Here is a 19551-nt window from a genome sequence, read left to right as displayed (position 1 = left end):
TCAGTGGATACCAGATCATTGCGGTATATATGGCAATCACCGCGCAGATGAGGCGGCTAGATCTGTACACGACGGTACCCAATACAGAGCCATCCCGTTCTCAAAAACCGACGCAGCTACAAGACTTTGTTCGCTTGCACGTGATCTCACACTGGTACAGTGGAACTCAACAGAATTCGCAAACGCGCGCCTGCACAACTTGGATCCCGATCTGCAGCTTCGTCTTCTCTCAGGGATATCTCGAGCTGAGGAGACTCTTCTACGTCGCCTGTGGCTTGGAGTAGCCTTCATGAACGCATATTCCTATCTTATCGGAATGGCCAGCCCTTCTATATGCACGTACTGCAGCTGCGAAGAAACCATCACGCACCTTCTATGCGAGTGCACCCAATTCAACGCGCCAAGATAAGAACTGACTGACGCTCTAGATAGACTGGATGATCTGCTTTTGTCAGAACAAAGGATTCTGGGTCAATGGCCTAGCCCATTTTCAGCCCAGAAGGCTTTGAAAGCTCTGCTACGCTTTTGCGGACAACTGGCCTCAGAGACAGACTTTAGTGTTTTATACTCTTTGATGTTGCCTTTCCTCTGTCGCTATTTTTTTAAATAAATTTTTCTCTCTCTCTTTATTCACAACTTTTCTTTTTATCATCTTTTATTCCCCTCACCCCTTTCCCCAGCACAGGGTAGCCAGCCGGTCTAAGAACTGGCTAACCTCCCCGTCCTTCCGCCTAAACTTTCCTCCTCCTCCTGCTGCAGGTGACCTTTTGATCCTCTGCTTCTTCACCTTGTACATGTTTGATGATTTTTTAGCGTGCTGGATGTCTTTTTCTGCAACTCTCTGGAGGGTGACAGTGCAGTGCAAATCTCGGTGTAAGCTTGCAAGCTGCCTGCATTATAGTTTGCTACTGCTTCATGCACTGCTGCTTCCTTAGTGAAGAGGAAGGCATGCTGCTGCTTAAATATTAGTGACCAAATCACCGAAAAGAGGCTCTGAGCAGCATTTTGAGTTTTGCTGCCGCTACATCGAGCCAACAGATGAGGGTCGGAAAGGCGTTGATAGATGGGCTACAGTGCTTTTAAAACTTTGCTCATTCATCACTGCCCAGAAGTCAATTATAGCAGTAGGTCCTTTTCCAATGCTCCTGACTACCTGCACTGATCTAACATTTATATCAAAAACTCTCGCACCTTCTTTTCTCTTTGACGACCAGTGAGAGCTGGCTGTGCCACAAGAACGACATGTTAGCACCATTTTCACGGCAAGTCCAAACCTTGTTTCCCAGTTCACAGCTAGATCTTGCTCATGGCAAATTGGGCAGAGTGTTTTCCAAATCATCACGTTCAAAGCGGCCATCTTAAAAAGCATGTATTCTTCTTCTGCCGCAGACATCGCTTCACAATCCTGAGATGCAGCCAATGCGAATTTCCGCTCACTTGCCGACATTGTGCCAAGCAACTCGCAAACTGTTTTCAACTGTGCCTCTGCCGTTTCGGTGAACAAAAAGCTTGGTTGAATATGTCCTTGAATCGTAAAACACTCGCCTAGAAAGGTCTTGTTACCACTACGCTGATTGACAGCGTCTGCCGACGCACCTGTCATTTCCCCATCGATCGTTTCACCGTCAGCTTGAACAGCCCGATCCCGGTTAGGCGAACATGCAGCCACATGTTAATGTGTATTAACATCGATAAGCAAGCCTTCTGTGGATGACTCGGACACACAACTGCATTGCACCACCTCTGCATTGTCCGCTGGGTCGCAATAGCTTGCTGACAGCCAAGGATCCAGGGTGACTTCGTTATTGCCAACTGACTGCCAACTTGCTGGGGGCTTCCGCAAAAGCCGTGGAATAGTTGGTTGACACTTTCATTTGCCGAAAGCCAGTGCAGTCGCGCGTTTCCTGTGAAATGTGTGATCCATCGCCAGAAATCACGTCTAAAACTTTCGAAGAGCCTCCTTGGCACAATGAGCTGCATCAGTCGTGCGTCCACCAACTTGTGACTGTCCGAGCAGAAGGCACGGGAAACTCCACGATCGGGGGGCTGCGCAAAACTATCATCTCGTAAAGACAGTTTGCACGACAGTGCCCATGCTGATCGCAAAAGACGAAGAAGCACACAGGAAACGTTTGCAACAAAGGAGTCAAAGCAGATAACGAAGCGCGCGGGCGCCGGGCGGCGGCTGTACCATGCGTGGGAGATGAGCACGTTAGCGCGCGCATCATCCAATAGCAACCACTCGTTTCCCCTCGCCCTGAAGGTGCACACGCTCTGTCCAATTGTAGCTCCATGTTTGAAAAGCAAGAAACTTGGTGCCCCGCGAGCTAGCCAATTGCAAGCCAGTTACGCCTCAACCATCCCACTGTTGTCGCCGCTGATGGTGGAGGAAAAAAAAAGAGCGAGAAACCACAAAAAAAAAACGTGAACAAGATGGCGGCGCTCGGTTGAGCAGGGGAGAAACGACGTTCGTGCGAAATTCAAGTATTTTTGATGATCTGTGAGCTCTTCAGGTGTGTTCGGCTTGCTAAATAGTTTATTTGAGGTACTTTTAACACGAACTCGGCGCTGATATTTACAGAGGATGTAGTTTATAATAGATTATACTGGCCAAATATACTGTTTTCTGCAAATGAATTTTTTACTTTTCCTTCTGGCTTTCGAAGGCCGAGTCACCCCATAAACACACAGTACCTGCTACATCTGAAGGGACACTATGGAGAAAAAAGAATTTTCGTGTATTAGTAAAGTAAAATTTAGCAATTCTGGAGACACCGCTCTTAAGGGGGGACACGGGTTTTAAAAGCCGAAAAATCGTCAAAAAGTTGATTTTTTGGAAATGGCAGTTTTGCTATTTCCATCCAATATTCTACCATTTCGCCAAGTTTTATGCAGTTTGAAACGATATCTTAGCCGTAATATCAATTTTAGCACCAGTGCCAGCTAAATATGAGCCAAGAATTTGGTAAATAAAGCGCCTTTTCCGTGACACGCGACGGCCGTCATATTTGTCCGACAGCCGCGAATCATATATCGTTTGAAAGCGCAGCCTCTCGTCTTGATTTTCGCGCCATTTTCGGCTCCGAGCGCGCGTTGGCTGTGAAGATATCCCGATTCAAAAAGAAGTCCCAACACGCGCAGTAATTGGCCAGTTACGGCACGTGACCCGCAGCGGGTCACGCCATTGGCCTGACAGGCATCGTCTGCATCACTCCGCGGCGACTGTGCGCACACCGTACGCGTCAACTGGTTTTCGCACGTGAGCAACGATGTCGACGCCGTCGCCGAAGTTCGCTACGAAGTACAAATTCGGAACAAAAAGGAAGAGGAAGACTCCGTACAACTTCCAGAAATGCGCTGCTGTGCCACCACCAGTTCCTGACCATGCGGAGAACGGCGTGCTTCCCGAGTCGAGCGGCGCCGATGCGGGCGTGTTAGGCCTAGTCCCCCAAAGCGCTCTTGACAACCGCCGCGGGTCTTCGTCGTCGTTTCGGCACGACACTGCAATGTTGCAGCCAGAAGATTTGCGGCGTATAGAGAGTGAAGCTCAAGAAAAACTTAATGTACTTGCTTCAACTCCTGCTACTGCCCGAAAATCTGACTTTTTGGATCGTGATGACGCTGCCACACAAGCTAGCAACGATCTCGCTACAAGTTTTTTCATCGCTAGTTACGACTCGATGAACGCGCTGCTGGCGTCTACCAGTTGCAAGTGTACAATTTGTGGTGGTAACCTCACGGTGCGAAAAGGTGAGCGGGATTTTGGCCTTGCTGTGAAGTTTGTTGCCGAATGTGCGATCTGCGGCGATAATGTGCAGGGATGGAGCTCGCCGCGCGTGAGCGGCAAAGCAAAGCTCAGGCCTTTTGTCATAAACATCCTTGCGGAGCGTGCAATGCAGAGCACCGGAAACGGGCAAACCGCAATGAACGACATTTTTGCGGCGATGAACATTTCGGAGAGAGGAATGCACAATAAAACATGGCAGGGACACTTGAAAACGAAACTCGTCCCCGCGGCAACCGATGGGGCAGAAAAGTTGATGGGGACATGTGCACAATTAGTGCGCGATTTGTACCGTGACCTAAATATAAACAGCCCGGACAACATCGCTATATCGTTCGATGGCACATGGATGACGCGCGGCCACTCGTCTCATATCGGCGTCGGCACCGTAATTGAGCTCTACACAGGATTTGTGCTCGATTATGTAGTGCTCAGCAATTTCTGTGCTGGGTGCGCACGGGCACCAAAAGAAGTTGACCCTGCCTACCAGGCTTGGAAGGAGGCACACGCATGCCAGAAAAACACGGACAAAAAAGCTGGGGAGATGGAGGTGGAAGCGGCACTGATCCTCTTCCAAAGATCGCTGCAGAAGCATAAGCTGCGGTACACGACCTTGTTGTCGGATGGTGACAGCCGCGCTTACCTTGCTCTTCAAGATGCGAAAGTCTATGGATACATACCCGTGGACAAGGAAGATTGTGTTAACCACATTCACAAGAGAATGGGCACAGCACTGCGAAATCTAGTTTCCAAGCAGAAGTCCTCTGGTACAGAGAGTCTCGGTGGGAAAGGAAAGCTGACTGGTGAGCTTATCACCAAGCTCAGCAGCTACTATGGCTGGGCCTTGAAATCGCACAAAGGTGATGTCAAGGCCATGCATAAAGCAGTCATGGCCACATACTACCACATCACCTCAAACGATGTCACTTCTAACCACACTCTCTGTCCAGAGGGCCCAGATTCATGGTGCCGCCAAAACGCAGCAAAGGCCAAAGGTGAGCCTGCTCCAAAACACCGCCACAATCTGCCACCCCATGTATGTGAGGCGCTTCTTCCAGTTTACAGACGTTTGTCTGATGAATCGCTTCTTCGGCGATGCCTAAGAGGGAAGACCCAAAATAACAACGAGTGTCTCCACTCAATTATTTGGGCACTGGCGCCGAAGGAGAAACATGCATCATTGTTTGCTGTGCAAGCTGCTGTGGCAGAGGCTGTAATGAAGTTCAATTCTGGGTATGAAAAAGCTTCTACAGCCATACTTCAAGAACTTCAGCTAAACCCTGGCCAACAGTTGACCAAGCGCATGAGTGAAAAAGATCGCCACCGTGCTGAAGCATGCGCACGCAAGCATGCTTCTGCAGAAAACTTGCAGCGTGTGCTACGAAAACAACACCGAAATGACTCTAAACAGACAGACTATGTTCCTGGAGGGTACTGATGCTAGGCCATTTGTGAACATTGTAAATAGTTTGTGATTTTCTGTATTAAATATGAGCCTATTTTGTTTTTTGACGTTTTCTCAGAATGTCATTTTCGATGTTTTTGAAACTTGCCAAAGCGATATCTTGGTCTTGAGGTCACATAGAGCCACAATTCTTGTGGTGGCATGTAGCTACATATGTCTCCTACACAAATGTAGGAACAGATTTTTCAATCTAGTCTTTCTAAATTTTTATTCTTGGTACTAATTTAATCGCTTGATAGAGATATCTGGAGATTAAACTTCAAATTGCTATAAAATTGGTAATACTTGTAATATTAAAAAAGTAATCCTACATTTGTGTTAATTACACTTCATAGTATCTAGCCATATGTCAATATTAATATTCTGGCCAATAATTGCCTTTCCATTGTTCTGATAAACAATATAGGATTAATTTTAATTATCTCTGCAACTGGCCAACCAATTTCAAAAGCAATTATATTTTTGAAATCAGCTTGAAAAACTCTGTCTGGGTTACAATTTTCATTGAATTTGGTCAAGAAATATAAAAAAAAAATTTAAAACCCTCTTCCCCCCTTAACGAGAGACAAAGCATGAGAAAATGCTGGAAAGAAATTGTGGGTGGAGACACCACCTTGAGATTCTTGCACCAAACATCGTGACATCATAGATTTTGAAGGGGTCGACTAGGTCCTATGTAGTTGGCAGTTGATAAAAATGAAGCACATTGCCATGTGAGGGTGCTGTAGACCTAGCATATGAAGTTTCTGAACTTCTTATGCACCCAGGACTACAGCAAAAGTTTTGTGACATGTTGCAAAAATACATTTTGACATTAGTGGCATCACACGGAGATGTCTCGGCACGAAATTGCAAAAATGAAACTTCAACTTTGATTTACTCCACTAATATAATGGACTTATGATAGCAAAAAATTTGGCATTACGAGTTTCCAGAATACAGTTTATCAATCTAAACCAAGTCATTGTTGGTCTTTAGTGTCCCTTTATTGCAGTGAATTGAGTCATTGAACACATGCTGGAAACTGAAGCATTGTTCATAAATTCATTAAGAAAAGCCTCCGCAATGGTTAGCATAATTGCCAATAAATTTTTTTCATTTCCATCATGTTATTAAAAAATCCACAGATAGGGGTTGTGTGCTTGTGTTGTGTGTTCTTTGTAATAGTGGCTGCGCTTCCTAGTAAGATGGATCCTTACCAACTGGCCCGATACAATTGTTTATTGTGTGCTTGAGGTTCGGCAAGTGCACTTGTCTTCTCCAAAGAACCGATAAATGTGGGCGAACACATATACCTGAAGAAACATCTTTTGTGTTAGTATTGCACCTTTATGTAGGCATTTTGTACAGTACTGCCAGATACAAGAGCAACAAATTTTTTTAGCATAATGACAGGTACACTCGAGACAACCACGTCGTGTTGCGACAAATCTGGTCTAAGCATTATGATCTGCGCTTTCTAGTTGAAATCACGCTGATATCTCTCGAACTGAAGACAATGGAAATGAAAGTATCTGCATTGCTCAGTCCTGAATGTCTGAGTTTCATTTGTCCCATTTAAATCCATGAGACTACACATTGCCATCGTTTTATGCTGGTAAACTTTTACTTGGTGTGCTATTCCTTCAGTGTTTCTTCTTTTGTGCTTGCTAAAATGCACAAGTTCAGCTACCATCAACTAGCGCAAACTTCCACATTGAACCTTAATAAGAACCAATAAACAATCAACAAACAAGGAAAGTAATTTATGGTAATTATATCATAAATGCAAAGAACTTAAAGTGTATGAAAAAGACGCCAGCGGGGACCAAGCTTGAAATAATGCTTCAACAACTGAGCTACGGCTGCGATCGTGCTCTTATCAACTTTATCAGGAATTTGTGTGAACGCAAAACTGGCTGCGTTAGCAAAAAGCACAGCGAAAAGCATTAGACTTTGTGGAGAAACAGCAGAAATAATTGCAGTCTCTTGTATCTGGTTGGCGAGTGTCTCAGATACAACTTTGCCAACGAGGAAACCTGCTCACCTGCACAGCTCATTTCGTTTGTCGGCCACCATATTCCAGTTCTGCTGGTCAACGGACACCTCGACGTAATAGCTGTACTGGCGTGAGTCACAGTCCCACAGTAGGAGCCTGCAATTCAAAAGAAACAACAACTTCATAACAACAAGTGTAGTGTTATCTCCATTGACATGCATCACCATCGTCACCTTAATTTCTTAGCAACTGCGCTGCCCTTCTCGCACTGCTCATGCTGGGAGCTCGAGGTGTGTGTGCAGTAACTGGCTGCCCCTGGCAAGCCAGATGCAAGCAGCCACCATCACTCAGCTTTGGCCCTATACAATGAAGTGGCGAGAGCGGCACATCGCCTATCTGCCTCTCACTACATTATCCTCAGAAGTACTTGCTGTCAGGCTAGTCAGTTCATACATACATAATGACTAAAAACTATGGTCACTTAACGCAAAACGATGAAGGGGAGAAATGTGGGTGCTAACTTTAGACTGATTTATTGCAATAATGTACTAATTTACTAATAATACACAGTAATGTATTGCAATACCTCACACGCCTCACTCGCAAAAATGTGTGGATGAATAAAGATGCTCACCGAACAGCCTATGCTTCAGTTTCGGTTCAATAACCGTTTGTCGCTCATGTCGATGTTTACAAAAATATATCTGCTTTAGTAGTTCATGAATTTCGTCATTAGAGCACAAGAAACCACCCCTATAAAATGGTGTCAGAGCACACGCATCCATGGCAGCTCCCTCCCAATCATAAGTCAATGCTCCTGCATGTTGTACGTGTTTCTTTGGAAGTATGTACTTGCATACAAAAGTAATTTTAAGACTTGGAAAAGCATGTACCACTAAAAAAATCAGTCATTCTTACTGCACACGTTGCCTACCCATGCGTGATAAAGTTACACATATCTTTGTGTGGGCTGAACTTTTGTCTCCAAGAAATACATGCAGAGCACTGCAGGTTGGTGCGTTCGCACGCTGTTGTGCCTGTGCAGTCTCTTACTTTACTGTGAATAACTGTCTTGGCACCTTATTGAGATTTCATCGGTAGGTGTTTGCAGGTGCTATGTAATGTGAAATGTATGCAAAGTAAAGTAGTAATGTGTGAATTGCGATCACCGTTTTTTGCCAGAAAATATTAACTTGGTGAATGTGTGTGCCAATCTGCATTACATTGAAAACAGATTCTTTTTTTTTGTTTTCATAGATGTACAATTGTGCCAATGATTATGCCAATGATTATGTAGGCAAGATGAATTACATTGAAGGCTCAAATTGTGAAAGTTTGCTTACTTTCAGAACCACAATTGTGGGTGCAGAATACATTTTTTGTGTTGACATAGAAGAATTTTCCTGCCAGAAAATGAAGATCACACAAAAGAAATACTTAGGCTCTTTATTCCTTGTGTCAGAATCAAGTAGCTACAACAAAGACAAATGATAGACATTCAAATTCATGATTTGCGCCAAGTAACGATGAAAACTGCAATCAGAATGAGGAGTGATTATGTAGGCGACTTATTGAATGTCTGCTTTATAATTTTTCTTTTTTTTAGTTGTGTAAATATGTGTATTACTTCGTGTGTAACACACATATGTATGCATATGTGAATATGCATGTATATATATTCCTATAAAGGTATATATGTGTGTGTATGTAAATATATATATGCTCTGTTAACCAGGCCCGTAACTAGGGGGGGGGGGGGGGGGGGTGAGAGGGTTCTGACCCCCCCCCCCCCCACGAAATTTTTTGGATGCTTTAACTTTTCGGGTGATACTAAAATATTTACACGCCTTCAAAGCGACCACCAGCTGCCAAACTACACTGCAACTTTCCTGGCACTGCTTCCCTCTTCTTCCTTTCTTCAAACCTACCCTTATACCAGAACACCTCAGCGCTCCCTTCCCCCCACGCGCACCTGCCCTATTTGTACAGCTTTGCACTTCGCCCTCGCGTTCCTTGGAGTCTTTTTTTTTTTCGTCTTTCACACCGTAGCAGCTCCTTTATTGATTCCAGATGCTTTCCTTGTGCATTGCCGCTGGAGAAGTTATCCGTCTGTGCGAACCACACATGTCGGCTTTGGGTTCCTACGAAAAGCGCGTCTACTTCTGTGAAGGTAAACAGTTCGACAGCAACGGCAACACCAACACGACGTGCGCAAATTTTCCAGGGAACGAAACCTCTAAGCGGAAAAACTCAGTGGCGCATTCCGAGGATGCAGGCTGCAGGGCAAACGTTTCTCAAACTGTAGTCCTCACCACCGAAACGAATCATCGAAGATGACATCTACTGAAAGACTAGCATATCCGAGCAACTTCGAACAACCTTAACCACACGCAAGGAAATCTACCTTTTCTGTACACAGAAGGTATATGCGCCTTCATACAAAGTGCACAAAGCGAGGATACAGCCGGCACACAATCCGGCACCAGTGGTCAACTTTCACAGGAGAAAAAAAACGCCGCCAAGCTGGGCTGCGCGTGGGTGTACAGAGGCTGACGTCACAGCCTACAAAGTGCATTTTTGGGGGGGTCACGGCTATTTAATTAGCGCAGCCCAGAGAGAATTATGCAGGTGCCCAGGGAGCCGTCTGTGAAAAGGTGACTTTTTCACAGGAACGGAGCAACACCTCCTTTCTGGACTGTACCACGGGAGTGTAAATGTCTTGGCAGTGCATTCTTGGGAGTTCACGTATATTAAGGGGAGTATGCAGTGCCCATGGAGTCTTCTGTGAAAAGGTCTTTAAGTAGCCTTAATCCAGTTTGCTGCAGCTGGAGTACAATAATGGGCCTGCATGCACACCAGCTGCAGCGGCGTCCAGAAAACACATGCGCCACGCAGGAGCCGGCGCGTTCATCACACTTTTACATTCTAGCCACTGTAAAGTGGATAAGAGAGGAAGAAAACATCGCCCGCCGCTCACGCCAGGCAGTCGAAACAGTCGCAAACGTCTTTTTGGAGCCACTGGCCACTTCTGTGTGCGTGCACAGGATTGCGGCAGCAAAATGAAAAGACACTCTGCAACTACGAAGCAAAGGAGTCTTGCGTCTTACTTCAAGAAAGTTCGAACCGATGAAGCGGACGGAGAAGAATCGCCTTCTTCGAAGGATAAAACTTCGCCCTCCTCAGCACTGGTGGAAAGCCAAGCGCGCCCAAACTTCTGTAGTGACTATGGAGAATGCACCGGTTTATATGAATCACCTGAGAACGAACACAAGCAGGACACCCATGCGCCGTTGGGAAATGATGGTGGCCGCAGTGCAACTCCAAGTGATCTTTGTTCTACAGTCAACGCTGGGCAAAGTGACGCCTTTACCACTGGGCAATGCCCAAGGAAGGTGAGTGGCATGGCACCTACACATTCTGGTTCGCCTCCCCTCTGTGCGACGAGTGCGAATATTTTCGACTTGGGACTGTTTGTCTCGAAATGCAATAATCTAAATGATCCAGAGACGATGGAGAAGCTGCTGCTCAATCCGTGAACCCCCCCGGCTAACTATGATTATCAAGCCACAGGGAAAAGGAATCTGAAGTTCCAACCTCACTGGGTAGATCGTTACCCATGGCTTGTTTATTCAGAGAAGCTTCAAGGAGCATTATGCAAATATTGCGTAGTCTTCGCAAGCGAGTGTGCAGGAAAAGGGGAGCACCAGCGCTTGGGCTGTTTTGCAACTAAGGAGTTCACCAATTACAAGAAAGCCATCGACGCCTTTAAGAGCCACGCATCCAGCAGTTATCACGCCATGTCAACAACGCTATCGGAGAACTTTTTAGCAGTCCGGTCCCGCTCACAGCATGATATCTTAACACAACTTGACCACGGCCTTAAAAAGCAGGCGGAAGAAAACCGCAAGAACTTGCTGCCAATAATAGAAACAATCCTTTTTTGTGGCAGGCAAGAAGTACCGCTTCGCGGCACAGACAACTCTGGTCCGATAAATATGTCTGTAGTGCTGCCATTCAAAAATGATGGAAATTTCCGCGCACTGCTTAGGATGAGAGCAAAATGTGGAGATGCCGCCTTGAGAGCTCACATGGAAACATCTCCGGCGAATGCGCTGTACACGAGCCCAAAAATTCAAGATGAGTTGATCACCCTCTGTGGTAAAATCATACAAAGAAAGATAGTGGAAAACGTCAACTCAGGTTCGTGTTTTTCAGTTCTAGCTGACGAGGCCACTGATATATCTCGCACTGCCCACATTTCCCTATGTGTAAGGTACGCTGGACACGACACGTCAGGAGTGCCCATTCTTAAAGAAGATTTTGTAGATTTCGTTCCCGTGTACGATCTCACTGGCAAGGTGCTGGCGAGCACAATCCTGAACAGCCTTAGAGGTCATGGCTTTGACCTGAACCTACTTTGCGGGCAAGGATACGACGGCGCGGCATCAATGAGCGGCCACCTTAACGGTGTTCAAGCCTTCATTCGTCAAACAGCGCCCAAAGCGTTGTACGTGCATTGTAGCGCCCACTCGTTGAACCTTGCTCTGCTTCACGCATGCAAACTCCCCAGCATCCACAACTTTTTGGGAACTATATCCTCAACCTGTACGTTTGTGAGAGCTTTGCCACAGAGGACGAACCAACTGCGAGACAAAGTAGAAGATTTAACAAAAAAAGAAAATCAGTTCTCTCCTTTTGCCAAACAAGGTGGGTAAAGAGTCACGATGAACTTCAGGGTTTCTTTGAACTGTACGTGCCTATTGTACAATTCCTCGAATATTTGGAAGAAGAGGCCGCGTCATCTGATACTTCATCAAAAGCTTCTCAACTGCTCAATGCCGTTACAAAGCCCGAGTTTGTCGTTTCGCTTCTGATCTATAGCGACCTCTTCTCTTTGACACTGCCACTTTGAAAGTTTCTTCGAAAAATTGACTGTGACTCGGCTCAAGCGTGCGATCATGTAAAGAATGTTATAGACGTTCTTTCCACAAAAAGGGCTAGTGCAAAAACGGAATTTAATAAGATTTTTCTGAAGTCGCTCTCTTTGCTGAAGATCACAAATGTTGAGATGGCCCTACCACGCATCACTGGAAGGCAGATGCAAAGAAGCAACGTACCTTCTGCTACTCCCGAAGAGTACTACCGGAGGAATGCGTATTTGCCTTTGCTGGCTGACTTCGAAAATCAATTAAGAGACCGGTTCGATGCCCATAAGAAGGTCGTGGTTGGCCTTAACATGCTGCTGCCGAAATTTTGCGCATCAGCTAGCCTTTCTGATATTGATGATGCAGTGCAGTTTTACCTTGGCGACATTCCTTCGGCTAATGTCATCGAAGTAGCGTTCACACTGTGGGTGAACAAATGCTGCCAGATCGAAGAAAAGAATCGCCCAGCTTGTGCTTTACAGGCCTTAAAGATGTGCAACCGCGACTTTTTTCCGAACATCCACAGCCTACTTTCTATCCTGGCGACTTTACCCGTGTCGACGTCGACCCCGGAACGGACTTTTTCCACACTGAGAAGGCTGAAGAGCTACCTTCGAGATCATATGAACAACGACAGATTGACCGGACTAGCACTGCTCAGCATCCATCGAGAACTTCAAGTGACCCCAAAACAAGTCCTCACAGAATTTTGCAAGTTGCCGAGTAGGAAAAACTTCCTCGTTTAAACTTCCCTCTATCTTTCAAGAGTCGATTAAAAGCTAAACCCAGCTAGCCCAAGCTTCAACCCTTCTATCCTTTCGCAATTACGAGGAAACTATCCAGCAAGCAGAATGTGCAAACGATAACAAGAAGATCGGAATGTCGGGCGACTTGTTTGTTTGCTTGCATACATGTTGTCACGGACTGCCATTTTTGCGATCCGGGGTAACGGCAAATTAACGGGCGCCGCACTCCCCCGCTGACCGGTGGAACCGTTCGCTCATGAAAAGACTGGCCTTTAGTGCAGGGAAGTACTGAATAGGGTGTTCTTCTTCAAACGTTAGTCGCCGATGTTTGATCCTTTGTACCTACGGCAGCGTCGGCAGGGTCGTCAAAGGCCGTGATGCACCCCGAACTAGCTGTAAACTGCAAGACGCACCGGCTGAAACCAAGAAAACTGACCATTCCCACGGGCAAAACTGCTTGTGGACAAGCCGTATGAGATAACCCCAACAGGTTGTCACTCTCGCTCAGTTGAGGACAATCTCCTAATTAAAAAGGGACGTGGTCAATATATTTTTAGGGTGGAGATTCTAACAATGAAACGTGCATGATTGGACCCATGTAGAGGTCTCTTTTCCCCAGGACGAGAATCAGGGGACACGGAGGTCGATTTAAGAGCAGGATTTCGCCTTGCTAAGCAGTCTAGTGGCTGACCAACATGGTGTAGAAGGGGATCAAGAAGTATCCCTTAAGTGGTTGTGGCTCCGTGTCGGCTGGCCACCTAAATTCAGCCATTCGCCTAGTTGTGATGCGAAATTAACGTCTGCAACGTAGTCATCAGTACTTGAATCTCGAGTAAGCTCAACCTGCCCGAGATCGGCTTCAAGCACTAGCCTCCCGGAAACACCAGCGCTGCAACACCGCCGACATCGCAGTTGTGCCAGAACTCTCTCTGACTTCTCGCATACAATCATCGTGGACTCAACGTTGCCGGTCATCACAGGTATCCCTTCACCTGTTTATACCTTTGGACTTTCTCATCTGTAGTTTTATTGTTGGTTAGTTTTGTGTAGTTTGTAATATTTCTCTCTTGTAAGCTGATTTATTGATTTTATATGTATTTTGTTAGTTGGTATTAAGTGTTGTACTAGATTCCTCTGCAATATTCCTAGATTCCTCTGCAGTGCTGCAATATCACTAGAGTTTTGTTTTTCCCCACATACGTCTCTGATCTCTTCACTGTCTCTGCTTACGTACGGAACAACCTAACCTGCTGCCATTCCCGTCGCCGACTTCGCGCTGGCGACGCTAGAGTGGCAGATTGTAACACATACATACCGTTTTTGTACCGCAGCTACATTGTGTTACTTCATCAGAAGCCGTTGGTCGCGGTGTCCCCGGCTTTGGTGGTGCTATTGCCTAAACTTATTTCTTGCTTTAACCAAAATTTGAGGTTGACATACCAATTTCTTTATTTGGGTAGAAATAATTGAAAAGTACCATCGAATTAGTACAAGTAAGCGATGTACTTGTTTTATTCACGAAAATAAGCCAGTATAAATCTTAAAAAATGGCAGCCGTTCTACACGCAAACCCCCCGAAAAAAATTCCTGGGTCCGGCCCTGCTGTTAACCTCTGATATGGACCAACAAATAGCCCATGTCGGCCAACGGTCCAGCCATTTTGTAATAAATGCTTATGTTCTATCAATGAAATTGAGACTGATTGATTGATTGAGATGTGGAGCTGTCTGCTTCCATGCAAGCTTGGTCAGATTACTGAGGAATTCTGTGAAAAAAAAACTGAAAGCTAAAAAAATCAAGCTCAATCCGAGTCTCCTGGAGTATCTGGCATAGAAAAGACTCACATGAGCACTGGCCATCTGCACATTACTGCAGCCTTTATGTTCGTGTCGAAAGTGCAAGTGACATTATGTCCCTCAGGAGTGGCAAACAATTTCCTAAAATAATCCATGCGCAGTGCTGCAGATGTATTTTTCTTGCTTTTTATTAGCTGTTCTCAGCATTTTTTTCAGTGCAACCAATCAAAATAACAGAAGCCTACACATATGTGCGTGTCTGTTTTATCAGCCATATACTCAAATTTGCTCATTCTAATGAACTTTTGAAAAGTTCATTAGAATAGAGTGAATAATAATATTTTCCCAGCAAATAAGCATTTTTTCTATTTATATTTTTCTCGGACACTACAAGGATATAACATTGCCGTTCCTGCGTAAAGCCGAACAGCATACCTTCACGCATCCCATCACCGTCAGCATACCTTCTAAAAAATGACTTTCTGCAGGTAAGAGGAAAATAGGTGTGTTGCTGATACTGAAATTGCCCAATTGCCTGATATGAAAGGCTTCCAACCATGCCTGTGCAGCTGTATCTTTTTTTCAGCCAAGAATCCTAATGTTGTTAAACTGTTGCTCACACCGACATGAATGGAAATGTGCAGGCTAAAGCGCTCCATCTTTACTCCAGACAGCTTACGTTCTTTCACGTGCCCATTCAAGCAGCGTCCAGTCTGGCCGACGTATGCCTTGCCTAAGATAGCAGCAACTACACTTTCAGCACATCTAGCATATGGCTTGGGGTGCTTCATTGAACAGCCATGCTTCTTGCTACTATAATAACACCTCAGTGAAACAATGACGGCTTGCACGAATTCTGGGGTGACATGAATTCTTCTGTGGTCCCAACCAAGGTCCATTAACGTTTAGTGTATGAGAGCCCTAGTTTTCACCCCACAACTTTTGATACAAACGTCGCTGGCCGCCCTGTTGTGGAAGACACGGAAATTGCTTGCAGGCACAGGCATGCGTGCTGCAAGACTATTAGTGGTGCATTGTTGCACTTGAGATTGTGCACGCGAATATTGGAAGCCTTCATGCGCCTTCACATTTGAATTATAAGTGGAATTGGCATCACACTTTCTTTTTTCCAGTAAGTTGATGCATACTGCTGCGCTAGAGGCAGCAGCATTGTTGTACTGTTTGAACACGTGCCTCGGTGAAGGAGCTAGGACTCGCAATGTATGCACACACCTGCCGACCCTCCAATTTCCACACGACACTTCTGAATTCGAGCGAACCTCCAAATTGTGTGGGCATGACTAAATCTCCCGAAAAGCACCCCAACACCACTACGATAAGAAAATGATAGTACCAAATGACTGTGGTTTTAAAATTTTCTAAACTTTACCTATTGTATACAAAGCACTTCTTAAAGGGGCAGTAAACAGCCCTGAGGTCCAAAAATTTTTTTAATGAGATATATGTGCAGTGTTTATTTGCAAACATGCTGCCGCAAGAATCTCGCGAATACGTGCTATATTAAGGAAGTTAGAGGGGTTAGAACATCGGTCCAAGCTGGTTTCAAATTTTCGCGCGGCCTCGCCCCCCTTCTTCCTTCCATGAAGGGAAAGGCGTAGCCCATCGTCGTGACTCTGCTCATTTCGGCAACGTGACACTACTTCAGCGATCGACTTCATCGGCGAAATCGATCAGTCGCAATGTACTTCCGCTTGCTGCGAAGCGTAGTTGTTTGTTTACCGTTCGCCGCACCAGCCGCGGGTCAACCGTGTAAGCGTCAGGTGCGAAGTGTCGACCATAAACGATAAGGTCACCGATGTACGTCACTCAATGGCCAATTCGCTTCAGCCACGCAGCGCGCAGGGCCCCATCGTGAAGTACCCGGTGCCGATGCTTCGCTGCCCAGTCGCTCGATTTGCAGCTGACGACAGAGCAACGCTTTTTACCCGTGTTGCTCATGTCAAGGGCGAAGTACGTTCGTACGTGCGCACAGACGCTGTAGTTGAGCGAGGAGTGTACACGTGCATGTGACAACTGTGAGGCTGGTTCTTTCACCGCAGTGCCATAGCTGTGGGTAAGAACAGCAACTGACGTTGACTTTAATACTGTTTTTTCACACCTGATTTAGATCAATCGGCGAGCGGCATGCTACGTCACGTCGCGATCGCCGAGTTGACGTCACTGCGCATGCAAGGGGGTCGGTCAGGCGTAGGAAAGATGCACGGGAATTGTTTTTCAAAATATAGCCTCTGCGCAATGCGCAGCGCTGTAATATTCAGAAAACGTGATCGCTGCGGTCTAATCAACGAATTGGCGAGCTTGTATGGGGGGTGTAAAAAAATGTGGGAGCTTTGTTTGGCTCTTTAAGTCACTTTCGCAGCTGTACTCCGGTGTCATGTGAAAAAGTGTAGTAAGATTGCAAAGGGGCTACTTGTGGTCATGGGTCACAACACATGTGGTTTCATTTTAATCACTTTACATCTGCTTCAATAATTTTACCGAGGTCTTCTGAATTGGAGAAATGTTTGGAGCAGCAAAATTTTCATTTTGGAGTACTTTGGAGCAGCACAGTTTTTCAATTTGGAGTGGCTTGGAGCAGATAATTTTGCATCTTAGACACTCCAGAGCAGCTAAATTCGCATTCCAGAGTACATTAGAAAAGCAAGTTGCATTGGAAGAGGTAGAAATATTCCACTTCTATGTAAATTTCATGGAGCCAATCATCTTAGAAGCACTCTGGAGTGGTTCTTAAGAGAAAGGAAGAGAAATGTGAGCCCCGTTATTGTCTGCTTCAGTGAGCGACACCGCCACAGAGCTCACAAGGGATGGGGGTGAGGAGGGATAAAAGGGTAGAAGTAAAGGTATAGAAAAGAGGACGAAGAAGCAACAACAAACTGAGGGGATAGGAGAGACAGGAAAGATGGAAGAACAGTCACTGGAGTCCGAGGACGGGGTACACTTGCGAGAGATGTTGTCGGCGTCTGTAGATGGCGTAGAGCAGGTCCAGTAAATCAGAGCTGCGCTGTCATCGAAGGTCGTCGGCGACAGGAGATGACGTAGGGCGAGCCCAGTCGGCCAGAGCTACGATAACGCCGAAGGTCGCGAGCGCGCGAGCGCACAACCAGTCGGCAAGAAATCCAGGGAGCGTCTCCCCTTAGAAGCACTCTCTATTTCACACGATGCCAAAATAATGGTGTCATGCTGTTGAGCATTCTGGAACATTTTGTTCAGCAAATATTTTCATTGCAAATGGCAGTGATCCCACTAGAGACTGCAGATTTGGATAAATTTTTGGAGCAGTAAAATATTAGTTTTGGAGCACTTTGGAGCAGTAAAAATTTTAGTTTTCGAGCATTTTGGAGCAGGGAATACTACAATTAGGAGCACCTTGGAGCAGTAAAATTTTAGTTTTTGAGCATTTTGGAACAGGCAATCTTGCTATTAGAAGTATTTTACTGCAGTAAAATTTTAGTATTGGAGCAGGTAATCTTTATATTAGGAGCACTTTGGCAAAGGTATATAATGGAGCACTTCGGAGAAGAAAGTACCTAAAACACTTTAATATTAAATGGACGCTGACTAGAACGAAGGATCTTTTTAAATGGAAAAAGGCTTCGAGAACTTTCACGCCGTTCTTTTCACTATCTCAGGTTTATTAATTGGGGAGAAAATATCGGCAATACATTTATTCATAAATGATTTCTGAATTCCGCGCTGAAATCTCTGCAAGTGATACCAAGAATTTCAATGTGCTTTTTTTTTTTTTTAGCGGCATTTGCTCAAAGTAATTTCCTCAGACTTAGTACATTAAGTCTAGAGCCATCTCAGAAGTCAGTTTACTTTGTTTTTATTACTTAAGAGCTATGTAGTACATTGTAAAAAAAATTGCAAAATTTATAAAGTCACGGCAATTGATGCATTATTGCAACTATGTGAAGCCACTCCAATTTTCATTTTGCACGTTTTTTTTGCTTACCAAAAGAGTTCTTCTGACAAGCATAGTGATTTTGGAATTATGAAAGTGTAATTTACTAATATCAAATCTCCTTATTTCGAACATCCTTAATTCTAACTACCAGTTAATTAGAACTGACGCTGTGGTCCCGTGAAAGCCATGTGATTCCAATGGGTGAAAACCCCCTGTAATTCGAATGCCCAAGCACTTGCGACGGTTGATTCGAACATACCGCGCTCCAAAAATGCTCTTAGCACCCCGCCCAATCCCACGGCGGCACCTCCGACACCTCAATGCTGTGTGCGAAGAAAGAAAAGAAAAAAAGGCTGGGGCGGAATGTTTGCTCTCTCTCATATGCATACCTGCCAACCTGGCAACAGAGAAATTCTTAAAACCCCGAGCGAGGAGGGGGGCTACCGTCTTTTTTTTAAATTTGTAGCTGTGATGGACTTGACTTTAGCGACAAGCATAATCACGTTTTGCCTCCATGAGTCAAATCGGCACCAAAAAAACAACAACAAAAAAAAAAACATCACGAACAACAATAAGAGGGGGGGAGTCCCAAACGCAGACATCGGAGCTGCGGTCTCATAATGACTTGGAGTGGCCCAATATATGAGGGTAGGGTTTTCCACTAAGATGAGAGTTCTACGTTACACTTTAGTTATGTTAGTAATGTTGTCGCCATACATGATCGTGTCGAACGACTGCGGTTTCGTCCACAGTGGTTGTGGCAACAACTACACGCACTGTAGAAGACAGTGCATGTGCTGGTTGCACGCATACTTCCGAAGATCCGAGCACGCTGCTCTCAATCTGCCTTCATTCCACGGTTTCGGTACTAAAGTTCATATCACACACTGCGATTAGGAAAAGTGTTCGAAACATTCGAACTTTGGCCC

The 19551-nt window shown here is 45.4% G+C and overlaps 1 protein-coding gene across 2 annotated transcripts in view; it reads right to left on the bottom strand.

Moving 5' to 3' along the window:
- LOC119166717 (BTB/POZ domain-containing protein 9) overlaps window positions 1-19551 on the bottom strand; it is a 160784-nt gene that overhangs the window by 36997 nt on the left and 104236 nt on the right. For both annotated transcript variants that reach the window (XM_075882438.1, XM_037418043.2), the window contains one exon: window positions 7276-7383. In XM_075882438.1, the coding sequence (XP_075738553.1) occupies window positions 7276-7383 (108 nt within the window). The remainder of the gene's footprint in view (window positions 1-7275; window positions 7384-19551) is intronic.

The sequence above is a fragment of the Rhipicephalus microplus genome, unplaced genomic scaffold (assembly GCF_043290135.1).
Source record: "Rhipicephalus microplus isolate Deutch F79 unplaced genomic scaffold, USDA_Rmic scaffold_12, whole genome shotgun sequence".
In the NCBI taxonomy this organism is placed as follows: domain Eukaryota; kingdom Metazoa; phylum Arthropoda; class Arachnida; order Ixodida; family Ixodidae; genus Rhipicephalus; species Rhipicephalus microplus.
Note: the sequence above shows the minus strand (reverse complement) of the source record. Positions and strands in the feature narration are given on the sequence as shown.